This window comes from Schistocerca piceifrons, chromosome 1, assembly GCF_021461385.2.
Source record: "Schistocerca piceifrons isolate TAMUIC-IGC-003096 chromosome 1, iqSchPice1.1, whole genome shotgun sequence".
NCBI lineage: Eukaryota > Metazoa > Arthropoda > Insecta > Orthoptera > Acrididae > Schistocerca > Schistocerca piceifrons.
The window spans coordinates 487532874-487547363 of NC_060138.1; the positions used below are offsets into that span (position 1 = coordinate 487532874).

The 14490-nt window shown below is 40.9% G+C and overlaps 1 protein-coding gene across 2 annotated transcripts in view; it reads left to right on the forward strand.

The window, feature by feature from the left end:
* The window catches only part of LOC124795298, a 604282-nt gene that overhangs the window by 499187 nt on the left and 90605 nt on the right, over nt 1-14490 (forward strand). The window contains exon 5 of one of the 2 annotated variants that reach the window (XM_047259261.1): nt 13288-13422. In XM_047259261.1, the coding sequence (XP_047115217.1) occupies nt 13288-13422 (135 nt within the window). Of the gene's footprint in view, nt 1-13271; nt 13423-14490 lie in introns of both variants that reach the window. The other variant, XM_047259271.1, reaches the window with a different exon arrangement.

Below are 14490 nucleotides of genomic sequence, written 5' to 3' on the forward strand. Positions count from 1 at the left end.
GGTCTATACAAGGGCAATTTACTTGTTGACAATATTATGCTAATGGACGAGGATGTAGATGAAGATGAAATGGGAGATACGAAGTGGCGTGAAGAGATTGACAGAGCACTGAAAGACCTGAGTCAAAACAACGCCCCGGGAGTTGACAACATTCCATTAGAGCTACTGACGGCCTTGGGAGAGCCAGTCATGACAAAACTCTACCATCTGGTGAGTAAGATGTATGAGACTGGCTAAATACCCTCGGATTTCAAGAAGAATATAATAATTCAAATCCCAAAGAAAGCAGGTGTTGACAGATGTGAAAATTACCGAACTATCAGTTTAATAAGTCACAGCTGCAAAATACTAACGCGAATTCTTTGCAGACGTATGGAAAAACTGGTGGAAACCAACCTCGGGGAAGATCAGTTTGGACTCCGTAGAAATGATGGAACACGTGAGGCAATACTGACCCTACGACTTATATTAAGAGAAAGATTAAGGAAAGGCAAACCTACATTTCTAGCATCTGTAGACTTAAAGATAGCTTTTGACAATATTGACTGGAATACTCTCTTTCAAATTCTGAAGCTGGCGGTGGTAAAATACAGGGAGCGAAAGGCTATTTACAATTTGTACAGAAACCAGATGACAGTTACAAGAGTCGAGGGGCATGAAATGGAAGCAGTGGTTGAGAAGGGTGTGAGACAGGGTTGTAGCCTCTCCCCGATGTTATTCAATCTGTATATTGAGCAAGCACTAAAGGAAACAAAAGGAAATTTCGGAATAGGTATTAAAGTCCATGGAGAAGAAATAAAAACTTTGAGGTTCGCCGATGACATTGTAATTCTGTCAGAGACAGCAAATGACTTGGAAGACAGTGTCCTGAAAGGAGGATATAAGATGAACACCACCAAATCAAAACGAGGATAATGGAATGTAGTCGAATTAAGTCGGGTTATGCTGAGGGAATCAGATTAGGAAATGAGACACTTAAAGTAGTAAAGGAGTTTTGCTATTTGGGGAGCAAAATAACTTATTATGTTCGAAGTAGAGAGGATATAAAATGTAGACTAGCAATGACAGGGAAAGCGTTTCTGAAGAAGAGAAATTTGTTAACATCGAGTATAGATTTAAGTGTCAGGAAGTCGTTTCTGAAAGTATTTACATGGAGTGTAGCCATGTATGGAAGTGAAACATGGACGATAAATAGTTTGGACAAGAAGAGAATAGAAGCTTTCGAAATGTGGTGCTACAGAAGAATGCTGAAGATTAGATGGGTAGATCACATAACTAATGAGGAGGTATTGAATAGAATTGGGGAGGAGTTCGTGTCACAACTTGACAAGAAGAAGGGACCGTTTGGTAGGACATGTTCTGAGGCATGAAGGGATCACAAATTTAGCATTGGAGGGCAGCGTGGAGGGTAAAAATCGTAGAGGTAGACCAAAAGATGAATACACTAAGCAGATTCAGAAGGATGTAGGTTGCAGTAAGTACTGGGAGATGAAGAAGCTTGCACAGGATAGAGTAGCATGGGGAGCGGCATCTAACCAGTCTCAGGACTGAGGACCACAACAACAACAACAACAGTACTTGCTTTTCTCACTATCAGTTTCACCTTGGCCTATTTCGACATATTCTGAGTTCCAAAATGAAACACTGTAATGACAACTAGTACAATGGAGATTTCTGCTGCAAGTAGTATGTGTCGCTTGATATTTACTGACATACTCAATTTGCAACATTCCTTACACAGTACTGAACTCTCAATCACCTTTGAGAGCAATGAAATGTTAATTATTTCGTTCACATTATCCTCACTACACTTCTCCAATAAATTGCAGTATTTTTCAGTTGATCCATGCAACTTCTTGCTTGTGCTAGAGACAGGAGTAGATTTAACTTCATGAATAACCTCACTATTTTCAGAATCATTTTCCAAGGTCGGAGAAATTGTCACAGTTCCACAAGTGTAACTCGGAGGAGGCTTCTTCCTCTTGTAAACTCTGTTACTAAATCGAGGCACATTTGATAAGTTCCAGTTACGCAATAGAAATAGAACACAAATCGTGCAATAACCACCAAACGCTCGATGTAAACAACAGTATCCAAAGACTACAATAAGCAGACAAAACAATTCCCTATCAAATCGTGTTGCCAACATAATATAAAGTCGTTGGAAAGACCAGAAGTTTTGGAAAACAATGTTTTCAATGAACATGTATCCATGGAAATTCAATGTCGCGACATGCCCTCTACAGCACATTATTGAAATTAATATTTCCATTACTTGGAGTTGAGCTACAGGTAAGATTAATATGTCATTTTAAAGAGGAAGATCTGTAGTATTTTGTTTCACAATAAACTGAAAACCCAAAATTTCATCGTTTTTAGGTTCCGGGTTCCCTTAAGCCCTTAAAGTGAGGAAGTCATCCGGTCCAAACTCTGTACCAATTGGGTTTCATTCAGAGTATGCTGATGCAATAGCTCCATACTTGGAACTATAATATACAACCGTTCGCCTGACGAATTATCCATTTTGGAGCATGTATTGTGTTAATGAAAACAGGACTGTCGTATCGAGAAGAGAAAAGAACGGTGTATTGACGTACACTGAACACGGATTTAGAAAACATCGTTCTCGTTAAACTCAAGTAGGTCTTTACTCACACGAAGTGTTGAGTCCTATTGACAAGGGGTTTCAAATTTATTCCGTATTTATAGATTTCCCGAATGCTTTTGACACTGTACCACGGAGACTGATGACCATAGATGTTAAGTCCCATAGTGCTCAGAGCCATTTGAACCATTTGAACACTGTACCACACATGCGGCTTGTTGTGAAATTGCGTACTTACTGAATATCGTCTCAGTTATACTACTGGATTCGTTATTTCCTGTCAGAGAGATCACAGTTCGTAGTAATTGACGGAAAGTCATCGAGTAAAACAGAAGTGATTTCTAGAGTTCCCCAAGGTAGCGTCATAGGGCCTCTGCTGTTCCTTATCTACATAAAAGATTTAGGAGACTATCTGAGTAGCCGTCTTACGTTGTTTGCAGATTATGCTGTCGTTTGTCGTCTAGTAAATTCGTTTGAAGGTCAAAACAAACTGCAAAACAACTGAGAAAAGATATCTGTGTCGTGCGAAAAGTGGCAATTGACCGAAAATATCGAAAAGCGTGATGTCATTCACATGAATGTTAAAAAGAATCCGTTAAACTTCTATTACACGATACATGAATAAAAAAAAGGCTATACGTTCATCTAAATACTTAGAAATTACAATTACGAACAACTTGAATTGGAAAGCTCACACAGAAAATGTTGTGTGGATGAGGAACCGCAGACGACGTTTTACTGGCAGAACGCTTCGAAGATGCAAGAGGTCTATTAAAGAGACTGCCTACACTACACCTGACCGTCCACTTTTGGAGTATTGCTGCGTTGTGTGGGATCCTTACCAAATCGGATTAACGAAGTACATCGAGAAAGTTCTAGGAAGGCAGCAGGTTAGGTATTGTCGGAAATAGGAGACAGAGTGTCACCGACATTATACAGGATTTGGGGTGGGCATTATTAAAACAAAGAGATATCTCGTTGCGGTGAGATTTTGTCACCAACTTTCCCCTCCGAGTGTGAAAATATTTTGTTGATGCCGACTTACATAGGGAGAAACGATCATCATAATAAGATAAATCAGTGCTTGCGTGGATATACATAGGTGTTCGTTTTTGTCGCTCGCTTTTCAAGCCACAATGTAAGTTTACCCTGTGGGGCTGTTATAAATAATGATTGTGAATGAATGGAAAATTTAGTTTACTAACAACATTTATTTTCCCAAACATAGACAAACATAAATTATGCTAAACAAGTTATTGATTGAATACCGTAAACAACTAACAGTTGGTTTAAGGGGCTCCGGAACGCCCTATACTTGCAATGTTAAAATAACGCTTATAAATTACATCTTTCCTCACAAAGTATTTGAGGTAGGAAGTTAAACTTTTTACACATTATTTATTGGAATATGGGCTACAACTTAACACAGGGACTTTACAAAATTTTAGTTCAGTTATTAAAGATGATTTTTTTTCAATTGTAATGAAAATTCACAAAATTTTTTTGCGATTTTTTATTTATATATTCAAAAATATACAGTTTTTTGGAAAAAGGCTGTGTTAAATTATGCAGAAGGTACTGTGTAACATTTACTGAAAGTTTGAAACAAATATGTTTGGAAGATCCTTAGAAAACATGTAATTAGTATGAGAAAATAAAAGTTTTGGGAATCGAGCGACAAAGATTGGATTAACTTTTTAGTGCATTCCAGGTCCATAGAATGGATTATCTTCATCCTCTGTAAACTCCTCCTCCAGCTTCCTCTTGTTCCTCCTCCTGTTTACTCTTGCTTGTATTGCTAGACTCTTTACAGCCCTGTCTGCAGCCCGAAGGCGTTCCTTGTCTAAAGCAAGCATCGCTCGTACCATGTTAGAACCTATCTTCATTCCCATATTTCTAAATACCTTGCACCTTACAATGTTGCCAACATTGAAAGTCGCAACAGCATCATACACACCAAAGTGAAGTGTTTCTATTCCAACAAATACAGTCTTGGGGATTCTCGACCATATAACACTATTTACACTTTCATTGGGGTTTTGAGTTTTTCCGTGAATACACTTTTTCAACAGTTCAGGTGCTGCTAAGTCTCTGAAAATAGGTTTTATCACCTCCATTATTGCATGAGGCAGACCATGCTTATGAGTGTACACTTCACCAGTTAGCAATCCTTTGTTATATTTACACCAACTGTCTTCTTCTTTGGGACACAAGCTATTTTGGGGATTTTCATCGGTTGAAGAAGTATGAAAAAAAAGAGCCCAAACAGCCTTCTTCATTTCGTCGACACTTTGTGTATTTTGCTTAATAGACATTCCATAATAGTTCTGTATTTTGTCAATTACACTGTCAGTTAACCTTCCCTTCCCATCCAACCCTTTACCATCACTGAGTTTTTGTTTTTTTATGAAGCTTTCAGTCGCCGAAGTCTTGTTCCCATTCGCTTCTTTACGTGTCCAATATACTCAAATTTCTGCACTATAACATCATCACCATAGGGCTTGAACATGTTTGAAACTTTTAGAATCACCGTCACCAAGGTAATTAACATATCGCACTTTATCACACGCCTCAGAACGGTGGAATATACTGGCAACACCAGCCACTTCCATTCCTCCACTACTGCCACTATAGTTAGCTTTGCAATTATTTTCATGTGTACCTTTATATTTTTGTGGACATCTACAATACTTTGATATTACTGCTACATCTAATACTTTCCCTGTATACATACTTGTGGCAGATACTACACCATGAAGAGATGTGTGTCCCCGTTTATGCCAGGTACCATCGAACGCTGCAGTCAAATCTCTGTTACCATTATTTTCCATTACTGCCTCTTCCACAGCGTTCTTCATAGATTCTATACAGACATCTTCTACTTTAGACCCTATTAATTTATTATAGGTCGTAAACTTGGTTGGGGGATTTGGAAGATTCATGATGCCGCAGAAAATTGCACCTGCAGTAGCACCCTTACCAACTGAACGCAAGGAATAAACAAATCTAATGTTGTGTTCGTAGATTTTGCTACCATTTTCTTCAGTTGCAGTTACTGCAACACTGTTCCAAAAGGTGGTCATGTATGAACACTTACCACATTTCAGTTGTATTTCACTAGCAAGTCCTACGTGCTTTATTATGGAGAGTTCCAGACAAATTTCACTACAATGAATACATCTTACACAGTTTGAAAAAATTCCTTTGAGAACCGGCATATCAAATATTTCATTCACATCCGATTCGCCCATAAAACATTCATAGTTTTCACTCATTGAACCAAGCTTCTTCAGTGAAGTATTTTCTTTCTCACTTTAACTGCTATGGGCAGGTGTACTTGAGAGGTTAGGTTCACTCACTTGGTTATCGTCTTTATTGTTTACAGTATTAACACATACCTTTGGCTTTCCAACATTTCTCCTTCTCTTAAAAGCCTTCAGAGGATTTCTAATAACTTTACTTTTACTCATTATTATACTTCAACAAAACAGAGACTCAAGAAACAGAATTAATTACGAATATTTTCGAGATAACGACAGAGTAAATAAACATGAAACAATCGACAATCACACCAGCGATATATATTGAACCATCACAGGTTAGCCACAACACATACTTTATCTCACATCACTAGAATGTACCTGATGAACACGGACGTTAATAATAACACCATTTGACAGCATTTTAACAGCGCCACAGTGCGTCACGCCCATGTAGAACACATTTCAAAAAAAATTTAAAAATAGTTGTAGTCTTCGGAATTGAATAAATTATATATCTATTAAAAGGTAATAGTCTGCAGATTCAGAAAACGCAAAAAAGTAAAAATTGAACTTTTCATGATTTTGAGCCTTTCCGGAGCCCCTTAAGAATACAATGGGCAAGGATCCTGGGTGGCAGACGTGAGTCAAGTACTCTGGCCCTAAAAATGAGGATACCGCAATCTGAATTGAGCAGACTTTGGTTGATTAAATCTACATGGATGCAACTGAGAGCAAGTGGCGATTGAGATATGTACGCCCTGACAATGTCAGACTGGCAGTACGTTACCCTGTTGGCTTCGTGCGCCGATGTAACTTAGAGCTGGCGAAATGGGTGCGGCGGAGGTGTGACGTGAGGCGGCACCTGTGAATCGATCGCGGCCCCGAAAGAAATGCAAAAATCTCACGGTCTAGTGATCAGGCAGATGGATCGCGATTTACTCTCTACCAGAGCCCTGAAATCACGGTAGATTTCATTGTGTCACACACCCGTTCTCTGACCATACCAAGGACCAATTTGGCTCACTTACACAACTGAGCGCACAAGGATACCAAACATCAAGACTGGTAAACCAAAAATGAATAATTATGCCCTCAGCAAACGAGTAGTCCGAGACGTTTGAAGTCACACTGTTGGTACAATAAGAACTTCACCACAGGCTTCCCAGTCTAAACTACTTGCAAGTGAAGTCAGTGGCAGGACCGATCCCGAGCAACAACCACACATGCTATATCTGCGGTCAGAATTCCTCTACCAGACCAAGGTCCAGCATCCAAGTGCCTCGCACCTCTTCAGAAAAAAAAAAAAAAAAAAAAAAAATCCGTTTTCCCGCAAAGTGCACGAACGACACTGCCTTCACGCCGTCTTGAGCCAATCACAGCACTCTAGAGGCGTAAATCTTCCCTCCCATACAACAACACAAAATCCTATCGAACAAGAGTTAAGAACCCGGCATTTCTGGATAAAAAGAAACCGCCAATTACTGGCTTTTTTTAAGTTTTGGCAGAATGGGAAGATGATTTTCTCTTAAGTCGTGTTGCTTCCCACATCATCAAGTGAACAGATACAACCTAAAAGATCGTTATGTAAATAGCTTGTGCCTTGGAGCTTGTGAGTCCTACCTAGGAGGTGTAATAAAGATTCCATCTCCAAACGTTTCTCAGACGCCAGAGTTCCTTATACAACCGATGTGGCCTTTGGAAGTGGGTCACAGGCTTATTTGCAGTATCAGTGAACATGAAAACTTGTGAATTTTTATTGTTCATGGCTCTGCACACAATTCCCAGTTTACAACTCCACTGTGTAGATGCATCCTTTCAGTCCGTCGCTCCCAGACCAGGGTTCGGCTGGCGCCAATGCAGGTATTGCGGCATTGTGCTGCTGGAGACCTGTCTCGATGGGGGCCTGCTCTGTCTACCCTGTACAGCTGTGGGCCTGTCCGGCACGATTTACTGAGTGATGGGCTCGCCGCCAATTGCTTCCAACTTCCAATATGCCATTTCTATGAGCTAAGATCCATAAAATTACCTCATGCTTTTAGCGCCCTGCGAGACTCCATCAATTTCTGCTAAGACCATTAACTTTCTGGAGTCTCACTCAAGGTGCATCAGGTTGTATTAAAATCTTTAATAATTTTCTGTATACGAAAAATAGGTGATTACAGTACCTCATCTTCTCTCAATGTCATGATAAGCAATGACCACTCACCCACAGCTATACTAAGAATCTATAACCACCACACAATTCTGTAGATGAAGGTAAAAAGATGAATGTGTAACAATACCTCTCTCCGATTTCTGACCACCAAAGCTATTATCTGCATGGGAAACGAATTTCATCAAAATTTACTCAACAACAACATTTACTGAATTGCAATCCGTAAAATGATTTGGCAGCAAAAGGTCAATAATGAGAATATGAAAGTAAGTACTCGATACATTGTTACAAACCAATATGATTTATGCCGTAGAAATTGTATACACTAATACAGCTATGCAAATTCAGGTCGCCTAAAAATGACTATGCTGCCTACACAAGCTTATCGCCTACCTATACAACACTTGAATAAAGCTTCATGCAATAGCAACATCCCAGTTTAATAATAAAAAAAAGGTCATTACAAGTTATCTACTTCGTGGCAGGCCCTGAGAAATAGGAAATAATGACACTATGATGCACCAAGAAATTATCAATTTTTAACTGAGGGAATTATAGGGCGGGTGATCAAATAGTAGATTGTGTGCTGAAAATGTAGAAAATCACCAGTAGCAACTTATATCAAAGACGCAGACCACTGTTTGACAATCTAAGTCAATCTAAAATTTTCCCACAAGATCAGAAAAAGTAAAATAATATATGTAGTTGAAGAAATATAACTACTCACACATAATTTAAAAAAATTCTTAAACATCCGTAAGTCATTTCTAATCCAGTTAATTTAAGAGGCGATAAAAGGAAACAAATGAATATCGTTAATATCACGCGCTGCAGTAGCCTGTACCCAGCCACACGCTGTAAGACCGCCTTATTGCTTAAGTGTGAAATTTTCACTTTCTCCTCTGAATATACAACTGTCTTGTTGAAACTGAATCACACTAGTGTTTTACCATACCAACTGATGTCAAAGTACATCTGCACCAAAATAATAGCAACAGGAGATACCACTGGGCGTTGGCTTGTGGCTGTTGACCCCTCCCCTCCCCCCTCACAACGCCCCATCCCACCTCTCATCCCTACAGCCACTCCATCAGAAGAACAACGAACAAAATTGCAGTTGCTGTATTTCTGGGTTAATTTACAGTAATTATGAAGGTCCATCATTAAATAAAATATATTTCTGTGTAAATACACTCATGAAGACGAGCAGAACATGCCTGAACACTTAATCTTGTGTTAGGACACACGCAAAATAAATATGAAATGTTACTGGTCGCAGTTTATTTATTACACACAATCAGGGTCACTTAGCCGTTACCAGTATTCTGTAAAGAATCGATCTCTCATATATGAAACAGCTTCAAACCTCTGAGTGCGTTACTGATAATTTGACGTTAGGCAAGTAAGTGAGAAAAATATTCAGGAAAGGTTTCAAAGTACTTTAGAAAATGCAGTTGAATCACCAGCTGTTCGTCCGCCCCAGTAGCTGAGTGGTCAGCGTGACGGATTGCCGTCCTCTGGGCCCGGGTTCGATTCCCGGCTGGGTCGGAGATTTTCTCCGCTCAGGGACTGGGTGTTGTGTTGTGTTCATCATCATTTCATCCCCATCCGGCGTGCAGGTCGCCCAATGTGGCGCCGAATGCAATAAGACCTGCGATATGGCGGCCGGACCTGCCCCGCGAGGGGCCTCCCGGCCAATGACGCCAAACGCTCATTTCCATTTTACCAGCTGTTCCATTTGACCAGCATATCATCTACCAATTTCGGCTATAGACAATCATCACTGGATGTAAAGCAAAACAGATCGGTTAGAAACATCTGACATTACTTTTTAGCTAATACACCGTCAAGGTTTTCAGAGTGAAACCAAAAAGCTATCATAACCGGTTCTTGGCATATCTGAAGTATATCAAAGACAGATTACGACAATATTGACAATGCATCAGTTTAAAAGGAAAATGAGATATTTGTAATTGATCTTCTTTGACTTCTACCTAGTGATTGTCTATGACCACAACCGATATGTGATATACAGGGAGAATACAACAGCTGATACTTAAAACGCATTTTCTAAAACACATAACGGTGTTGGTACCCACTAGGTCTATACATTAAGTCTCAAATCATTATTAAGTTTTCTTGGAAGCCGCTAAGTGCTGTCGTTATCAAACAATAGGGGAGTATATTCTGGGCAATTTGCACTACATTTTATGCAAAAGCTAGTTCTCCATGCGTCTCGATGTTCATGAGGTCATATCTCGTGAACTCTATGTCGTTCAATGATATATTTTTGCAGATACAATTATTTGTACATATGGAGACTGCAGTTTTTTTGCGAATAGAGTGAGTAGTAATGAAGTAATAAATTGAAACGTCAAGCCTGATGTAGCAGTTTTACAGCATGAACAGAGAAAACGTTGTACGCGACACACTTTTCTCCTTTCATGATTATGTGGTGGTGGGGGGAAAAAGGTAGGGCGATGTCAGTGAGAAAAGGTTTTTTAAAGGTCTGAAATTATGTGTAGACTTTGTGAATAGTCACTAAGTGCTCTCATTCTCAAATACAAGATGGATATCTCCAGAATGAGAATTTCCACTCTGCAGTGGAGTGTGCGCTGATATGAAACTTCCTGGCAGATTAAAACTGTGCGCCCGACCGAGACTCGAACTCGGGGCCATTGCCTTTCGCGGGCAAGTGCTCTACCATCTGAGCTACCGATGCACGACTCACGCTCGGTCCTCACAGCTTTATTTCTGCTAATATCTCGTCTCCTACCTTCCAAACTTTACAGAAGCTGGTAGAGCACTTGCCCGCGAAAGGCAAAGGGCCCGAGTTCGAGTCTAGGTCCGGCACACAGTTTTAACCTGCCAGGAAGTTTCATATCAGCGCACACTCCGCTGCAGAGTGGAAATTCTCATTCTGGAAATATCCCACCGGCTGTGGCTAAGCCATGTCTCCGCAATATCCTTTCTTTCAGGAGTGCTAGTTCTGCAAGTTCCGTAGGAGAGTTTCTGTAAAGTTTGGAAGGTAGGAGACGAGATACTGGCAGAAGTAAAGTTGTGAGGACCGGGCGTGAGTCGTGCGTCGGTAGCTCAGATGGTAGAGCACTTGCCCGCGAAAGACAAAGGTCCCGAGTTCGAGTCTCGCTCGGGCACAAGGTTTTAACCTTACTAGATGGATATATTGTGGGTTTTTGCGCGCGGCGTGTTACCCTGTCTCAAGACGTGTACACAGTTTCCGGCTGTAAGGTGTTAAACCTTTGACATAAGATTACACTTCTTAATGAGTAGTTTACGACAGCAGTTCAGTTTTTTTTAAAATTCAGTTAGTGGTATCAAACTTGAAAAAATGTTGCCCCTGAAAATCGTTAGATAGGTAACTTTCAACTAAGATCGGGTGCCGCGAGCCAGGTTAGCCTTTTAGTAATACGAGGTTAGCACAGAACAATCGTGTCATTTTGTGCTCCACAACTGGGATATACATGTTAATAAAACCATGACATCTGTAGTTCAGGTAAGTTGTGGCTTTACTTCTTGTCTCAGCAAAGAGATGCTAATAGAAGCCGGCCGAAGTGGCCGTGCGGTTAAAGGCGCTGCAGTCTGGAACCGCAAGACCGCTACGGTCGCAGGTTCGAGTCCTGCCTCGGGGATGGGTGTTTTTGTTGGTCCTTAGGTTAGTTAGATTTAACTAGTTCTAAGTTCTAGGGGACTAATGACCTCAGCAGTTGAGTCCCATAGTGCTCAGAGCCATTTTGCTAATAGAACGAGTTTCACAAAGGAGCGAATTTAATTTTACGGTCTGTAAACGATGTACTTCAATGTAGTGTAACAACCGTGACGTGAAGCAACCAACACTTCACGCTGCGGTGCAGCATACTGAAGTTTCTACAATGTTTACTACTCAGAGTACCTCGTGGAGGCCATCCTCGTATTTATTCACTCACATTCTTTTATATTAGACCAGTGAGTAGTTTGTCTGCCCCCGGTAGCTGGATGGTCAGGCGTGACGGATTGTCAGTCCTCTGGGCCCGGGTTCGATTCCCGGCTGGGTCGGTGAATTTTCTCCGCCCAGGGACTGGGTGTTGTGATTTCCTCATCATCATACTATCATCCTCATGGACTGCAGGTCGCCGAAGTGGCGTCAAATTGAAAGACCGGCACCCGGCGAAATGTCTGCCCCATGGGGGGCCCTAGCCACAGGAATAAATAAAAAGTGAGTAGGTTGACGGGCGACATTGTTCGAAAACAGATACCGGTCACACTTGCGTAATTTTTGCAATATATTATTTTGTACAGAAGAACAAAATTATCAGCTTAAATATCTCATGGGGTTCTGGCCATTAATAGAAAAGGATGTAACGGAATAACAGCAACAGTATCCGATCGTTCGTGTCTGAACAATCCGTCGTCAACCTTGTCCGTTTTTCTTGAAACATACATAAATCACAACATAAATGGAATAAATTATTAGGACACAAGCTAGTCGCTTGAATCAGTGATGGTGCCGACACAGTAAATAGAGTTAAATAATCTTCACCGATCACATATATTACAACTTCCAAACATTCGTCTGCTCAGCTTGAACTCCTAATAACAAGAAGTGATACAAGTGGAAGAAAGGTCAAGTATGCACTTTCATGTTTATCAGTGGCCTTACATTCACCACGTACATTTTCTGGCAGTATCGACGTTTTAAACAAAATTGCTGTTAAATGAGTTTGTATTATGTTTCATCGGAGATCTTCATTTTCTTAGAAATAAGAATATAGTCTCTTATTTCCTGATTAATTAACTAAACAGAAATTAGAGAAAAGAGAGAAATAAAACGTAATGCTTCAATGTCTATTACACCACAAGTGGTTTCGTTCTAAATAAACATCTTCAATGGACCGGACCGAAAGTTCACCAACAGTTTTCTTAACTAATTCCCACAAAGACGCAGACATGTGATATCGTCATCATTCGGACATTTCTAACGTTATGTAATCCCATTAGGCATTTTTGAACCATGACACGTTGCGGGAATTAGTTATGAAGACAGATTGTGAACTTACGCTCAGGTCGCCTGAAGATATTCATTTACAACGAAACCGCTCCTGGCGTAATGAACGAGCCATAAATACAGCTGTGGTCGTTACCTTTACGGCTTGCATAGAACAGACTAATGTTGAGAGCTGCCTCAGACCAGTCTTTGGACTGAAAACCACAGAAACAACAGTGTTCCAGGTGCTACAGTGACGCGAGACAGCTGACCACTGTTGCAGGTTGGGCGGTGACGGCGTCGGAGCGCTCCTGGAAGTACCGGCTGGCGCTGCACCGCAGCGAGCCCTCAGACACGGGCCTCTACACCTGCTCCACGCCGCGCGGACTCACCAGCAGCGTCGCCGTCGCCGTCACAGGTCAGTGCCGCCAACGTTCCCACGTCACGAACTCACCTTTCAGTTTCACGCACTGACGGACAAGTTAATTGCTGTGTTGCAGTCGGAGCTTTCTTTTTGCGTCGAAGAATGCAGTAGTTCCGTCGTCATGTAAATATCTACAGGTATCCAGCATTCACGTCTACATCCAGAAAAACTACTCTGTAGTACATGATAGAGGGTCAATTCCGTCGTAACGTGCATTAATGTTTTTTCTTCCTTTTCCTTTCGTGCACGCTGCGCGGTAAAAAGCACCATACAAAGGCCTCTGTGCAAGCTGTAATTTGAGTAATCTTGTCTTTCTGATATATTAAGGGCTGTTGTACATTCCTAGATATTTCACTCAACACAGGCTCTTGAAACTTATCAAATACAAATTTTCAGGCTAGTTCTCATCTATAGTTAAGAGTTTGCCAAGTCACGTGTTTTAACATTTCTGTGATGCTCATAAATTTAGACAACACAATCAATGGAGAACAGCGACGTGAAACAACGACCTATCAACAGAATTTGTTGCCCCCTAGAGCTGCTGCTGGCGGCTTCTCCGTACTCAGCGATCGTGTACGATCGCGGAATGACGAGACAACCGAGGGGGCAACAAATTCTGTAGATGGCTTTTAGGTAAGTCGAAATCGGTTAATACGATCTTGACTGCTCATTCAAACTTAAATTTCTGTGATCCTCTCCCGAGACTCAAACCTGTGACTATTAGAGCTGCTCTTCTTTGTATATGTCCCATATCCTCTTTTGGGCTTATATGACGTGAGTGTCACACACTTTAACAGGGACAAACTAGACTTTTACGAGCAGTCTGTTTTGTATGCTATCTCCATTCTGCCAGTAGGCCTATCTTACCAATGAGTCGAAGTGTATGAGCAGCTTCGTCTACGACTGAGCCTTCTGTCATCATTCCATCGTATATACACACAAATTGTTGCAGACAGGTGTTTCTCATTTGACTGATTCCAACTTCAGAGTTATTGTAATCAGAGCTTATTACACTGCTCCCCATTAAAATTGCAGCACAAAGTCCACCTGCTTAGTTGCATC